General features: G+C 40.4%; 1 protein-coding gene across 3 annotated transcripts in view; it reads right to left on the minus strand.

The window, feature by feature from the left end:
• LOC146459507 (polycomb complex protein BMI-1-B-like) overlaps nt 1–15358 on the minus strand; it is a 27824-nt gene extending 12466 nt beyond the window's left edge. Inside the window, exons 1-10 of one of the 3 annotated variants that reach the window (XR_014857958.1) lie at nt 15285–15358; nt 12642–12845; nt 11904–12000; nt 8233–8288; nt 8068–8139; nt 6016–6121; nt 5050–5077; nt 4158–4256; nt 2975–3058; nt 581–2000 (exon numbers count right to left, since the gene is read on the minus strand). Coding sequence is in view for 2 of the 3 variants with exons in the window: in XM_085089646.1 (XP_084945772.1) it covers nt 1683–2000; nt 2975–3058; nt 4158–4256; nt 5050–5077; nt 6016–6121; nt 8068–8139; nt 8233–8288; nt 11904–12000; nt 12642–12750 (969 nt within the window). In the remaining variant the exon portion in view is untranslated. Of the gene's footprint in view, nt 1–374; nt 2001–2974; nt 3059–4157; nt 4257–5049; nt 5078–6015; nt 6122–8067; nt 8140–8232; nt 8289–11903; nt 12001–12641; nt 12846–14382; nt 14600–15284 lie in introns of those variants that run through there. The other 2 variants (XM_085089646.1, XM_085089647.1) reach the window with 2 other exon arrangements.

Here is a 15358-nt window from a genome sequence, read left to right on the forward strand (position 1 = left end):
TTTACCGCGTGGCATGAAATTTTCGCGGAATCTAGTCTTGACGAATTTCGCGTTTCCATCGATCCGCGGAAATAAGATCCCGTAAAACTAAACTCCCAAAGCACCATTTGTAACTAAAGGATGATTCGTGACCCTCAAATGGTGCACAGCCACTTTTTGTGCTTTTCTGAAGAAAATCAACACACCAAAATCTGCCCCAGCTGCCACTTTGAGGACAATTTACTGTAGTAGGCTAACAGGCTAAGCCCATTCCAGAGAAAACAGAATGTTCAAGCTACTCTACCAACGTAGCAAATTTAAATAAACAGGACAAGATGGCGGATGAAAGAATGGAGCGACCCCCAAAAATTAAATCATTGTAGAAGGTTTGAAGCCAGGATCGCCCCTTGTTTTTTTAATATGTTAAAAGCAAAGCTAAAATACAAGCTCCTACAAACGCAAAAGAATAAATAAAAGTGAATTACATATTGTAATTCTTTACTTTCACAAGGCGATTGTTAGGAGGTTATTTGGTTCGGATCACCTTCTGCTTTCAGTTTTTAAAAACTTGCACGCAGAAGATGTAACTAGAAATTCTCACGTCAGTGTCCTAACAGCCCCAGTGAGTTAAAAAAAAAATCCTCGACCATTAACGACTTGTATGAAGTCTAAAAATGTCTGTAGACTTTCAGTCCAGAAAGTACTTGCCAAAACACGACGATGACGATAAGCAAACCAAAGGCCCTTCCTGTGTTTTCAAAATTAAAGTATACAGTTCTTTGGCGTCTGGTGTAAAACAACAGCGTGAAGTTCAACGTTCACATGAGAACCTGGACATGTTGCGGTAATTTTTTTTCTCTTTCTGAACTTATAAGTTATAAACTTAGTGACCTGGCCTTTGAGTGCAGGCGACGCTGGTAATGACTTTGTTTTGATACAACCCCAATCTCGTACTCAGAGTCCTCAGGCTCTTTGGTCAGCGGGTGGGCGCCAGGGAGAGACTCTGGAGTTCGAAAAAAATTAAATTTTTTAATTGGCTGCCTCGCAACGGCTTGCATTGTCTTACCGCAGAAATCCTGCGGTAATAAAATTCCAGTTCCCCAGAGTCTCTCCTGGCGACAAACCGCTGGCCGAAGAGCCCGAGGACTCTGGGTATGAGATTGATACAACCCTCACTGCTTCTCATATGTGAATGCTACCTCGTTCGCCTTTACATAGGAAAAGCACCGAGGTTCCTATCAACAAAAACTCAACTCCAGCCTCGCTTCCACTCAAAGGCTTGGTCACTAAGCAAACAACTGTAGAATTGGCTATGGTGTTCCTGGATGATGCATCCACATTGGACAGGCTCAACGGGTTGGAATAATTACAAAGTATACAAGACAACGTGAGATGTGTATTTCTTGGTAACTGTTTTCGTTGCCGTTGTTGTCCTGTTTGCCAGGAGAGAGATCCAGAGATGATGCAAGTGATGAAACTACAATCTTGAACGTCGAAGTAGCTGCGTAACATTCGCCAAGTTCCTGGGGAAGACTTTTTAAAAGCGAAACCATACTCATTTCGGCCCAGTCCTTTGGCTTTCTTACGTTCTCTCGCTCGAGCGGCGCGACACAGAGTTCCCGTTACAGACTTCACGAGGACAACAAGACGAGAGATCTGCCTTAGAGCTCCATTGAACTCATTTCTTTAATTGCCGGCCATTACTATTCGTGCTGTTTCGTATCTTGCTCACTATTATATTGTTCAAAACTAGGAGGAGTTTCTGGAAATGTTGTTAAGATGTCGCTTTCGGGAAATTGTTCGTTTGACACACAATCCACCGGCTCGGGTAATGTTTGTTTATCTTCGACTTCCGTCGGTTCTGTTTTTATCACCGCACATTCATCGTTTTCTCGCTTGAGTATTTTTTCCTCTTTACATGTTTTGGGTTTCTTTGTTGGTGTTTCATCCACTTTGTCGGCGCTATTTTTGGTGTCTTCGTGGCAAACATCCAGAAAAGAGTACTGAAGATCGAGAAAAGACTGAAAAAGAGTTGAAAATAATGTAATTTGTCTTAATAACTAGATGAGTAAACGTAACTTCGTCCCAAGTTTTTCGTGTGTATTTCGATTCGCGAAATTGACGAAACAATATTTCGCTTTCTCATTCAATGCGGTGAAACCATGGGATTTTCCATGGTCACGTGTCGGAGCTCGGGAGATGTCATGCAACGCTCGATCGTGTCGGAGTTCGGAATCCTGATTCGTGCTGCAACAATCTGGTTCATGATTAAATCGTTGTGTTACAGATGCAGCAGTCTCGAAAGTCCCTCTACATCAAGTCCCCGAGGGGTGGGGGAGGGAAGGGGGGTGGGGGGCGGGGGGAAACTACAATAGCACAGCAATAGAAAACAAAACAGAAGGATTCTGGTAGTTGAGCCAAATGATGCCATAATGTAAATGTCCCTTGTCCTTTGTCCTTCACGTGGCAGTTATAAGAAGGTAGCGGTCGTTCCAGTAACAAAACAAATGACGAAATTTTGTGAAGAAAATAAGGTGACAACGGCAACAGCTGGAGTTGGAGATTATTCTGATGTTCATGGCAATTGAACTTATTTTTAAAACCACGTTTTGAGAAATACATTGGAAGAAAAAACTATTGACCGTGACCTAGAATCAAATAGTTAAATTGAGATAAAGGCAACTTTCAGTCAGTGTAAGTAGGTGTTTACCATTCTTTTTAAACAAACTTATAGAGGTGATGACACTGCATTTTTTGATGAAATATCAGAGGGACTTGTTCCAGGATCCTACCTAACCAACCTCGTTCCCAAAAACCTTAGAACGTAAGACAGTCCCAGCATTCGCAGCGCGCCATGCTGATAGCAAATCTCCATCATTTAGGACAATACATCAAATCTGTTTTTTTTTTTCACTAAGATCAGTGATCAGGAAAAATCCTGATCTTCCTGGAACGGTAGTGACGAAATTTTAATAGGAGAATAAAGCAGTCTTACTTTGGCATAAAGTCCATAAATCTGGGATACTTCTTTCATTGTAAGTGAATCGCTAAGAAGTTCATCAGAACGAATGAGAGCGGGCTGAAAAGAAGAGAAATTAATGATTCAGTCAATCCAACAGGACTATATGCTGTTTTTAAAATTTGATTAACTTTAAAAACGAGTTGAGAAATAAATTCTCCATATTGGATGTAGCGAAATGTGTAGAGATCAGCTGCAAACTAGACGAAATACAGAAATTTCAATTTCTCGATTTTTCCAAAGAAATGTCTGTCTGGCCGGCTACCACTGCCACACGCCATACATCTCATTGCTGGTAATACTTGCAATTTTTAAATAATTATATTTCCTCTAGGTGAAAATCAGGTCTTTATGAAACTTTACGTTTTTGCTAAATTAGGTATGGCAAATTCATTTTCAACTCGTCTTTAAATTTAATCTTGCATTTACACGCTAACCGCGAATTGTGCTTTTGGCACTGTTAATTTAGAAGTTCAACAGAACAAAGTGCGACCTTAATCTAGAGAAAGTAACCAACCAACCAACCAACCAACCCACCCACCCACCCAACCAACCAACCAACCAACAAATGAACCAATCAATCAATCAATCAATCAATCAATCAATCAATCAGTCAATCAACCGATCAATCAATCAATTAATCAATCAATCAATCAAAAAAGCTCGAAAACCTGTATTTTGTATCGTAATTTGTAATGTGCGTAATACGGCAAAATAAAATGTAAAGTGTAAATCAATCAATCACTAAAAAAATCAATCGATTAATAAGTGAACAAATGAACGAATCAATCAATCAATCAATCTATCAATCACTCAATTAGTCACCAGTCATTCACTAAAAAATATATCGATTAATAAGTGAATGAAATAATAAATCAATCAATTAATCAATCAATCAATCAATCAATCAATCAATCAGACGGTCTTTTGAATTCTGCCTGTCAATCCACCTTTTCCGTCCATTTATCGGTTGGTCGGTTACCTGCGATAAGTCGCTTGTAATGTTTTCGTTTTTTCCTTTTCCGCGGGAACGGTTTACCAAACAAAACGAAAATAGAGCGCCGCATCACAGGTTAGTTGGTCTGTTGGTGTGTCGGGCAGATATTAAATCATTTTACAAACATGCTTCGGAGGAAACCAAATAATGTTTCGGTTTTACCTGATGTGTGCTGGGAACAGCAAACTTCATAACCAGAAATTTTTTTAGTACATTAACAGTCACTGCAGAGGGACATCGGAGATAACGAGTCGGAAAGATCTGCGAAAAGAAAAAATATCAAATGAAACCATGCTTTTTTTTTTGCAACCCTTAAACCCGCAAGGGCTAGACAGTTTGTTCATAATGTTACCGACAGATATGTCTTGTGATTAAACATCACAAATAATTCTAATTTGCACGTTATGATAGACCATATTCGTATTTTCTGTATCAAACTGGATCTAGCTTGTAGCGTGGTTGGAAAATCGGCCCGATTTATAAAAATCTGTTTTTCTGTGTGATTTTGGGCCTAATTGGCCCGATTAATTGGCACGTTTAAATAGGCCGTTTTCGATTTCCTTTGAACCTTATTACAAAAGCGAGGCTGATTGCAAAGCTTTTCAAGTGAAAATTAGTGTTGTTTGCATATGAATAAAAACTAATTTTCATAAACCGAAACTATGTATTAAGCCTCGCTTTCATAATGAGGTTCAAAGCAACTTGAAAATGGCCTATTAGCTTTCAGTGATTTTGTTTTCGCTATAATGTACAACACCAACTCGCCTAGTTTATCCAGTGTTCGGGCGCTGGTATATTACGTACATATTCCAATATTGCTGAAAGTGAGGAACCGAAACATCGAGCATTGTCCAATATGTGCGAATAAAGTCCAGTCGTGTATCTCCCTGATCGACTGGATTACCGGTTTCCATAGCAACATTTTAACTGCTTTGGAAGAGAGAAATGTGCGAGATTTCTTGCAGGAATTCTGTTTGAAATGTCTCGATCGAATATGTTCCGATAAAACATAATTTATTTTTTGAAGACTTGCAGGGGTTATAACCGAGCTTACCTGCCGTTCGCTCCAGTTCCTCTTTCTCCTGAAAAGTTAAAAAAAAGGATCAGAAAAATTATGAAAAAAAGCAGCTAACAAAAGGCAACGACAGAAGGTACCTTTTCGCTTAACCCTTCCTAAAGAAACCACAATGCAATTTCAGAAAGTAACGATAAGGTTTGAAAAAAAGGTCAAAATGACTCTTAGTCTATCCATAGACCAGCTGACTTCTAGTAAATTTAGCCCGCACAACTTTAAACGGCTGTCAACCCTTGCTCCCTCCCACACTCTTTGGCGATATAATCAGCTATATCATCTCGCCATCAGCTTCAGTTTTGCCTCTCTCGATATCGCTCATCGCTCACCGAACACTTGCCACCAATAAGAACATTTGTTTTCATTAATCGAGTCACATGAGTCGTCCTCTTTCACTCCACATTGCCGATCAAATCACTTTGGTATGAGATTCTGCCTCCTCGCGTTAGCTGACCTCCAGAACAATCTCCTCTCTATAGCTCTCTGCGTAGTTCGTAGTAATTGTTTCAAACGCACGAAACCAAGTAACGTACATATATTGTGTGGCATGCGAGAGCATGATAAAATGTTACAGCTTAGATAGAATCATACATATTCCAGATTACCGATAAGACTGCCTGAGTAAGACTGATTTCAGTTCTGCAAGGTTTTATTTAAGAGAATTTCGATTCATGCCGGACTGCATTAGATGCAAAAGAGAGAAGCCAATACCCAAAAATAGAATAACAGCTTCATTTTTGGCATAGTCCAGTTGGGCGACTTTTTTGTATGCAGCTCATCGCCAGTGTTCCGCGACCTGCCGGTTTGCAAAGTCGATTCGTGGCAAGTCTAGTTAGACACTGCACTCAAGTTTAGACGTCTCCTGTGGTCTGGACTCTCCCTTGGGCGACCATGTTTTCGAAGTGGTAGCTTACAAGCGGCAGTCTTACACATTTCTCTAATACTAACCCGTAATATTCCAGAGTGATACAAATGGGATCTTCCATCTTCACCGGCTCAACGTTGGTTTTACTTTTCGGTTGTGTTTCACTCAACGTTTCTGTTTTAGTTTCACCTATCAGGATACAACCAGAATAACATCAAACAAGGCGTTTTCGACAAGGTGTATTTTGTTTATATTTTCGTGCTGTTGTTTCTAAAAACCATGTCTGCAACTACGTTTACCCGCTTATTTTATAAACGAAGCTCGTAAACATCAAAAGATTAACGCCGGAACGTTTTCCGTTTTTTCAAGAGTTGAAGGCAACAGTTTTTAAATTACTCCAAGTATGTGAGTATGGAAGCCTCGTCAATGATCATTTGAAGACCTATAATCGTCGTTTTTCAGTAGCAAGCAGCTGTATCCGCCTCGATTACCCTTTGCTATTTGCGGGTACAGCTGACCAAGACAATATTTTGTATAGATTAATAAAGGCCGTATTGTATTAATCTATTCTAAATACCTTTACAATCGGAACTATGTCGTCGAGTCTCACTCCCGTAGTTCCTTCCCCCAGCTAGCCTGCGAACGCAGACGTTTGCCGGAAATACGTCTGCGTTCGCAGGCTATCCCCCAGCGGGCATTTCTCTTTTTTAGCTGAAATTCCTTACCTTAAACGGTTCAATGGTTTATGAAATCGGATTGCATTCAGAGGGTTTGGGTGAATTGTTCTACGTTCAACTTCCACTCTGGAGCTTGAGAGGCCGTGTTTCGTTCGGGTTTCCCGTCCCCTAGTTTGAAATCAGAAATCATTTCCCCTAAGACGGGCTGCCTGCTTCCGTTATAATTACAAGTCCCGCCCATCCGGTATTGGTTGGTTTGAAGGGGGCCAAGTGTTCGCTCCGCGTGTATGCTAAAGGATGGTGTCCCCTTTTGCTACTGCGCATACGTTCTGAGCATCTCGGGATGGTCCGAAAAACTCACATTTCTTCAAAACCTCATTAATAATTCATAAGGCCACTCCCCTATCAAATGGTCGGTAATACATCACGTGCAGTGACTTTTTATCGATAAACCTCCTCCTTATTAGTATGCGGTGTTTTATCAGCGGATAAAACACTCCTCATTAGCATGCGGTGTTTTTCTCGTATGCTAATTTCCAACGTTCACAAAGGCGTTATTGTTATGAACTCTATTGACAAACGCTTTTCCAGGAATGTTCAAAAAACTCGCAGCACGTGTTTTATCGGGTCTAAAACCACTCGTGGTTTTAAACCCGATAAAACACTCCTGCTCGTTATTTAAACATTACATAAAGCACTTAAGGACGGTGCTTCCTAATACAAAAGTGTTTTTGTGCGGTTTGCGACTATGCGGGAAAAGCAGGTTTCAGCAGGGGCTATTGAAATCTAAAAAGAAGGTAACCAAGCAATTTTTACAGATAATCAAGCTTCAGTTTGGGAAAAATACCGAACATTGTTGTGTAGTTTAAAGATTTTTAGAACTAGTGTTCCCTGATTATCTCTGAAAGATACGTGGTTACCCCCAGTTTCCAACAGCCCGTGCTAAGATATGGGGTACTTTCCATTCACCAAAAATGTTCGGTTTGAATTTTCGGAAATTTCGGTTTCGAATGGAACGGGCTTATTCTCGGTCGACACTTGGTCAGTTTTTGCCTCAGGCTTCTTGACGCCGCTTATCGTATGTGTTCAAACAGTCCGACTGGAAGCTTTTGAATGGAACACGAGAATTTTCGAAAATACCGAAATTTCCACTTTTCAGGAACACTGAAAAGGTTGTCCTAAATTTTGGAAAATCTTTTCCGGAAAAGATCCTGTTCCATTCGATTGGCCCCCCCGAAATTTTCGTCGAATGGAAAGCGCCCATGATCTTCTCAACCTCGTTCCCAGGGCCTCTCCTCTTCCCGACGGGAAGAGGAGAGACCCTGGAAACGAGGTTGTGATTTTTTTTGTTTGCATAGTTATAAACTGTGCAAAGTACCTCTGTATTAGAAGGCATCGCCCTTAAATAGCAGAGGATGTCACTGGGTGTTGACTAAATATACGCCCGACTAAATTTACCTTCTGTGCCGTTATCACCATTGTCGACTTTTTCTGTCTTTTCTTGGAATTCCCGACGGCGACTAAGTTCGTCTGATGTAAAAATGAGAGCGATATCATCAGAACCATTATATATACATTTACGATCACAGAAAACTCTTAATTTCGCTTTGTGTTTAAACTTACCAAACACTAAACCAGGTACAAGTTTGTTGACGATATCTTGAAGAGGCCGATCAGGTCTGCGAGAGAAGGAGGAAAGAAAAGAAAAGAAAATAAGGCTATTACTAAGACGGAATAATATTCTCTATTCAGCTTCTGATGAATTCGGACTACAAAGAAAGAAACTTGAATTCCCAAAAGAAGCCATACTGGTCTGACACTCGGAACCCTTGAACTACTGGGCCGGGTTGTTCGAAAGCCGATTAACGCTAATCTACGATTAAAAGTTAATCGAGGTTTTCATCTCGCTCTTGGTTCTAAAGCCTAATTTCAAGCTTAAGGAAAAGAAAGGTCTAAGTCAAGACTGAGGGCCAAAAATCTTTTGGAAGCGCTTAACGGATTAGTAGTTAAACGTGAATCAAAGTTCACATTAATCCAGGATTAGCTTAATCGTGCTTTGAACAACTGGGCCCTGGAGACTAAAGGCCGAATTAGACGGTACAACTTTTGCTTACGACTGTCGCATGCGATTTCTAGGGTAAGCGCTGCTCGCGTCATGCAAAAAATCGCACACAACTCTCGTCACTCAACATTGCCTATACCTACGATTGTCGTAGGATTTTGAAAAATGTTTTAAAATCTTACGACATTTTTTGTGACGTACACGGCAGTCGTAAGCGAGTTGTAGGTTTGATTTACACGAAACAATTCGTGTCGTATGCCTGTCGTAGGCTGGTTGCATGCGACAAAGTCGTACCATGTAAATCGCCCTTAATGCCAGTTCAGAATACCGTATCCCATAATGGTGGGCCGATGCCAGATTTTTCAAATCGATCCGATACGAATACGGCATTTAGCGATATTTGGCATTTGTTCGATGTCCGATATTGTGACGTCACCATCCAAGACTTTTCTCTGATGTTGCCACCTACACTCTAAAAACACTCTCTCTGGTCCGTAAACATTAAACAAAACATACAGCCCTAGAAACACTGTTTCAATATTAATTTTCTGATACTTCCTTCAAGCTCAGTGCAACAGAACAGTGGCACTTACAGCAACTGAACCGAGCCTAAAATTTTTACATTCGCGTCAACAGTTTTCAGGGATAAACCTGGGGATAAACTAACGTTCACGATGAGTAATTTGGACTGGACGAGATAGAAAGTCGAGGCGTTTTTAGTATCTATGTTACTTGCACATGTAACCTGCCTGTCTGTATGTACGAAGACCTCTCTTATGCTTGGACACATGCCGTGCTAATTTTTTTGAGTAAAGTCTAAGCAACAACCGTGGACGATAATCCTGCTGGTATACGTTGAATCAACTGTTGATCTGATCGGCTTAACAAATACAAATGATAAGAGAAGCAGAGACCGATACAACGTAGAATTACGTTTTAAAGGTTACTATATTTCGGCTGGCCAAACCAGCCTTCTTCAGGTACAATGAAAATTTGCATTGCAACATACCGTATTTACTCGAATAAGCGCCGCACATGGAGCGGAATGGTTAATAAGCGCCGCCCTCGAATAAGCGCCGCAGCTCCGGTGCGGCGCTTATTTGAGTATTTCCATAGAATGATAAAAATACACTGCAATCGCTGCAATGCGGTTCTAAGCCAGCAATGGGAATTTACTGCCATCAATAGTGATGTTTTTCAGTTCGAAGTGAGTATATCTTGATGCTCTTTCATTCAGTTCTCTCTTCAAAATGTTCGCGTTCTTCAGTTCTTGCGTGAAGGCTGTAAACTTCGCCGGTACGACAAGCCCAACGTCCCTCTTTCTCTTCCCTGTAACTGTTGCAGCAAGGAAATGTTTTGGCTTTGTGGTATGAGCCTTTTAATAAGCGCCGCCCTCAAATAAGCGCCGCCCTCGAATAAGCGCCGCACAGGAGACACGAACAATTAAATAGGCGCCGCGGCGCTTATTCGAGTAAATACGGTACGCTTATATAACAAATATTTGCGAAATAACGGAACTACGTAAAACTAAAGTGATTAACAGTATAAAATATGAGGCAAATGAAATAATAATAACAAAAAATAAAAAATAACAAAAAGGAAAAAAGCTAGTAAATTTCTTCGCAAATATTGAGGCCATGTGGAAGAAGTGTTCTGCCTTTTGAGATTAAAAAGGCTTCCCTGGCCTTACGGATTGAGTCGCTTATTATAACGGACATATGAATTATTTAATACGTAGAACGACCATCTTCTTCAGTTTTTAGGTTAACCTATAAGATGTTTAGCGTTAAGGTGACATACACTTGTTCTTCACCTCCCTCACGAGTGGATGTACTTTTACCTTTATAAGGGCGGAACAAGTGGGAGCTGTTTCTTTTGAACAATGACTGATTACTGCCTTTTAAATGGTAAAAGTTAGATTGCGCCCAAACTGAGCAGGAGAAAAAAGATAGAACTCAACGGAGGGTGGTAGAAATCTAACTTAAACAACTAAGTGAGTGCCATAAAAGCAATGTAAGCGGCTTGCATGAAATCCTTTACGCCTTTAGTCAGTTCACCTCAGTTTACACGCAGTCCAAGAGCTCGTACTAGTATAAAACTAGCAGCAAGCTCCCGATACATCGTCGCCCATCTAGAAACCTTAAGCAGCGACGACGACAACAGCAACGGGAACGTCAAAAAACAATAGTTTTAATTAGCAAAACACTGGCTCTGTGCGTGCGTTATACACTTTAGAACATTTCTTTGCCGTCCTCTGCAAAATAACAACGTGAAAATGACCACATTCAAGGTTTTATGGAGAACGCGAACGCATGATGATTAAGTTTCATTTCTATTTCTTTTGGCCCTACGGCCTAAGCTTCTGGAAAGTCCGGCCACATTGCACAAACTAAATGAGAAGAAATTATCGCGAATTTATTCAGAAAACGCGAAATGTAATTTTTTAAGTTCCGTTTTTGTTAGCCTCCTCGTCGTCTCTGCTTAAGCGACGACGGCAACGCCAACGAAAACGTCACTTGAAAATATAACTTCATTTTATTTTTGCCACTTCGCGATTATTTCAACTCGTGCAACTTCTACAGAAACGGCGAACTACCCAGGAACCAAATTGGTTGGAGTGGCGTTCAAGTTAGTAAAAAAGAGAAGGCAATTTTCATCGCCGTGTGCTCACGTTCTCCACAAAACCTTCAATTTGGTCATTTCACGTTGTTGTTTTACAGAGGACGGTAAAGAAATGTACCAAAATGTAAAATGGACGTGTAGAGCGATTGTTTTTGCTCATTAAACCTACTGTTTTTCGGCGTTGTCTTTGCTGTCACCGTCGTCGTTGCATAAGTTCCCTAGTAAATACAGCGAAGTGAAACAAACGACCTAGAAAGTTATTGATCATTAGCTGAGAGTCGCACTGAGTTGAAGACAGATAACCTGTCATCCCCACCGCTGTAACTTTCGTCGAATTTCCTTTTCTTGCTTGCTGGCGAAACTAATATTGATGGCAATGGCGCTTAAAGGCGTGATTTTCTCTTCTGTTGTGAACGAATGTGCCGCCGTAGAATTTTCAGTAAAAGAAGAGTGAGTAATTCACGGCAGAGCGATTTTACACAATATTTGAATAAAAACAAGGGCAATTTTATAGTCCTTTCGAATTTACATACATTTCTTGTCACTGAATCTAATAACCATAGTTCGTATAAATAAGTAAAAAGAGAAATCCTTTACTGCTTGTACTTACCGAATATGAAACAGAGGTTTGGTTTTATGGACTTCAACATCACAAACAGGGCAGTGAAACGATGTTTGAAGATATTTCACGATACAGCTGCGACAGACTACAGGAAGCAAAATAATGGAGATTTCATGCCATTGTGTACAAGCTGCAATCATACTGAGTGTAAACAAAGTCACTTTCTTTGGATTTCGGAGTTCAGCGCTTTAATTGCCTGGAGATCCCGCGGAAAATTGAAGGCTAAGACTAAGATATGTTGAATCTTTTGCAATGGAACATTAATGATACTATCTATTATCGCAAAGGAAAACTTTTCGGCTGAATAGGAAGTAGAAAATTGCTTACGGCAAACTATTTAGTGCTATCTATAGTCCGAAAACACTGACCGATATTACATAAAAAAGTCACGTTAACACCAGAATCTGTTGTTTCAAAGCATTTTAGAGCAATTCCCCGACGGGAAATTAGGTCGGGCTTTACCTGTATAAAGTATTCGGAATATTATCGAATAAAAACGCTGCAGGTAGTGCAGTTTAAATTTATCCATGCACAATCAAATAGATGCTAGAAAAGGATTATTTTAAATGTTATTTTTATAATAACTAGCTGAATTATTCTGCTAAAAATTTATTTCTGTCTACTCTAGCCTCTTTACCTGTATTCTTTGATTCTGTCCTAGCGCGTGGGTACTCGAATCACAGTTTCGCTCTCTATCTACGGGGAAACATATAAACTCTGACTTACACGAATGCAGGCATTCAATAATCGTCGTTGCGTCCACCAAATAACCGCCACATAACACGCACATAATGTGCGGGTTTAGCTGTTGAAGGGGCATCTTGAGTAGGGACATGTTGGCGATCAACTCGAAACTGAAACCCAAATCGCTTGTTGCCTGTTTCACAGCGAACGTCTCAGTCCGTGAGTATGTGAGCAGCGGTTTACAGACTGAAAACGGATGTAAAATAATCATGAGGAGAAAGTAAGAATGAACCGAAAATAACCGCTGTGAAATTCTATACGACTGGGCTAGACGGTTGTTATAGAAGACGTTGTTTTACCCTCGCGAACTTTTTCTAGGGAAATCAATTTCTTTTTGAGAACATTTCGAGGAAAAACAGCTTTTTTCTAGCCAAATACTTCGGAGATGAATGATTATTATTTTCAATTCAAAATCCGTAGCGGTACATATATTATAAAAGCCATACTTTAGTGGGAATTTAGTATGACCTAACCTCCTAAAATATGTTTCGGTAAAGATGCAGTGCGAGCTTGTGGTAGAGAGCTGCTGTATGAAGAAAATCAAAATGTACCTGCGTCTCTTGGTTCGATTCGACCTTTCGAATTTCACTGACGAATTTCCTTCATGCGTTGACAAAAAATATGGCTAGCATCGAGCGATTTCAACAACCGAATGAAAACTCAAGTAGCTGAATCATTCCTAAGCCGGTTCTTCAGGGTCTTGGGTCTCTAAAATTGAGTTTCTAAAATGCTCAATTCTGATTCAAATTTATGAAACGTAGAATTGCCAGAACTGACGAGAAGGAAAACATAACGTCTGCTATAACACACGGCTCGGATCGCTCTTCCTGCAAAATCATACAACTATATAAAGAGCTACCGAGCGAGCGATTCCACGGGATAACGAACTGTTTATAAACTTGCTTCAACTGAACAGCTTATAACCGCTGTCTGCGAACAAAATTAAAACCGTTCATTTAGAGATATCGGCAGATCGCAACTGACTTTAGTTATCTTACAGTAGTGTCTGAAATACGCTTCCTGGTTTTGGAGCCGGTGGGCATTCCATCGATGACAGGAAGACCGAACATCGTGTTATTTCCGCGCGTGTCAAAATTTCTTGGCTGAAGCAAGAATTGGTTTTAGATGTGGAATTTAATATTTTCCCAACACAAAGTGCTTTATAGCAGCGATTGCGAGAAAGCTACTGAACACTGAAATGTATCAAATTGCAAAGCAGAAAGTTTGAAACCGAACAGCGCTCAGCCTGACTGCGGCGAGGCACGGTTCCCAGAGCACTGTGATATGGTCCCCTAAAGAAGCAGTGACAAAGTCGAATTTCATACGATCCATTTTTTAATTTCGTTACGGCAGTCGCGTGGCCGGCTAAAACCGGACTAGAATACTAGCGTTTACGGAAGAACAGTAGCGTTTCGGGCTAAGTCAGCTGGCACTCATCTAACTTGTACATGGCCGGCCATCGTTGTTTAGCTTCAGTTAATTTCAGGTGCAATTCATTCAGTTACGGCCGGTAATTCAGAAGAATAATGAGCGAAAAGAAGACCGAAAAATAATAGTTAAACACTTTGTTATTGTATTTTTTTACATACTGAGATCAGTGGAAACAAGAATCATGCGGTATAAATCGCAAGCTCTAGCCTGGTTTGGCGTTTCAGTTCCGCTGTTATTTCGCCTCAATTTCTAGAAGAGCACAGTTCAATCCTTCGTTTGCTTAGAAACTTACGTTAATTTTCCCAACAAATTTTGCGTTTGCTCGCCAGCGATGTTAGGTTTGATCTTACATCGCTGGGGAAATAGTGGGCAAGCCGTGCTCCCGTGATTAATTCGTTCATCGAGCTGCACGCGAAATTCCCACAATCAAATAACCCGCTTTTGCTGACGGATATCACCTGGGCCTTGAAAAACCATGATCCGATGTTGTTCCCTAACACAGTGAAACTTCCCACGATGTTTAACGTAACTTCATAGAGCAAGCTTTACCGTGTGTCATAGGAAGAGCACGCGATATCCGCTGGCGGAATTCCGAATTTTACGGCCGTGTCTAATTCTAAAGAATGTATTCCCAACTCGAATTTTCCCGTTTGAGATTTCAATCTTAAAATGTGTACAATTATATTGCATTTTGTAACGAAGCAAATAGCCCATATTCTAGAATTTTGATTTGAGCACAAGCATTCTGACCAGTCTAAATTCTTGTTATGTGTCAGTCAGTGCTGATATTGTGTAACGAAAACTTTGAAAACCGGCTAACATGTACAAAACCGGTTGTTTATAAAATGTCTGTCCGTTTGAGTCTTCCTTCGAATAGAAAATCAGTTTGACTACATAGGAAACAAAACACAAATGAAGGTAGAGAAATATGTATCAAGCCTGCTATGTAAATTTATCAGGGCAAACTCTCTAAGGATTATGAACAACGATATGCTTAATTGGTCACGTTGTCAGTTAGCGAAGTTATACTGACATGGAAATGTCGCCGTTAATTTACGCGAAACTTTACACGAAGCGCTACGACAAAATTCGTCACCAATTCACTACAATCTTTCGCCTATGACAAGATAAACCTGTAATCTAACGTCAAGCAACAAATCAAGCCTAAATAAGAAGACCAAGGGGCTGAATTACCTCATATTCCTGATTGATTTGTCTGAGATCACTTCATCAAAAGACACCTTTCACGTTGCCGAGATAATGAATTC

This window comes from Pavona decussata, unplaced genomic scaffold (assembly GCF_977016875.1).
Source record: "Pavona decussata unplaced genomic scaffold, jaPavDecu1.1 SCAFFOLD_219, whole genome shotgun sequence".
Lineage (NCBI taxonomy): Eukaryota > Metazoa > Cnidaria > Anthozoa > Scleractinia > Agariciidae > Pavona > Pavona decussata.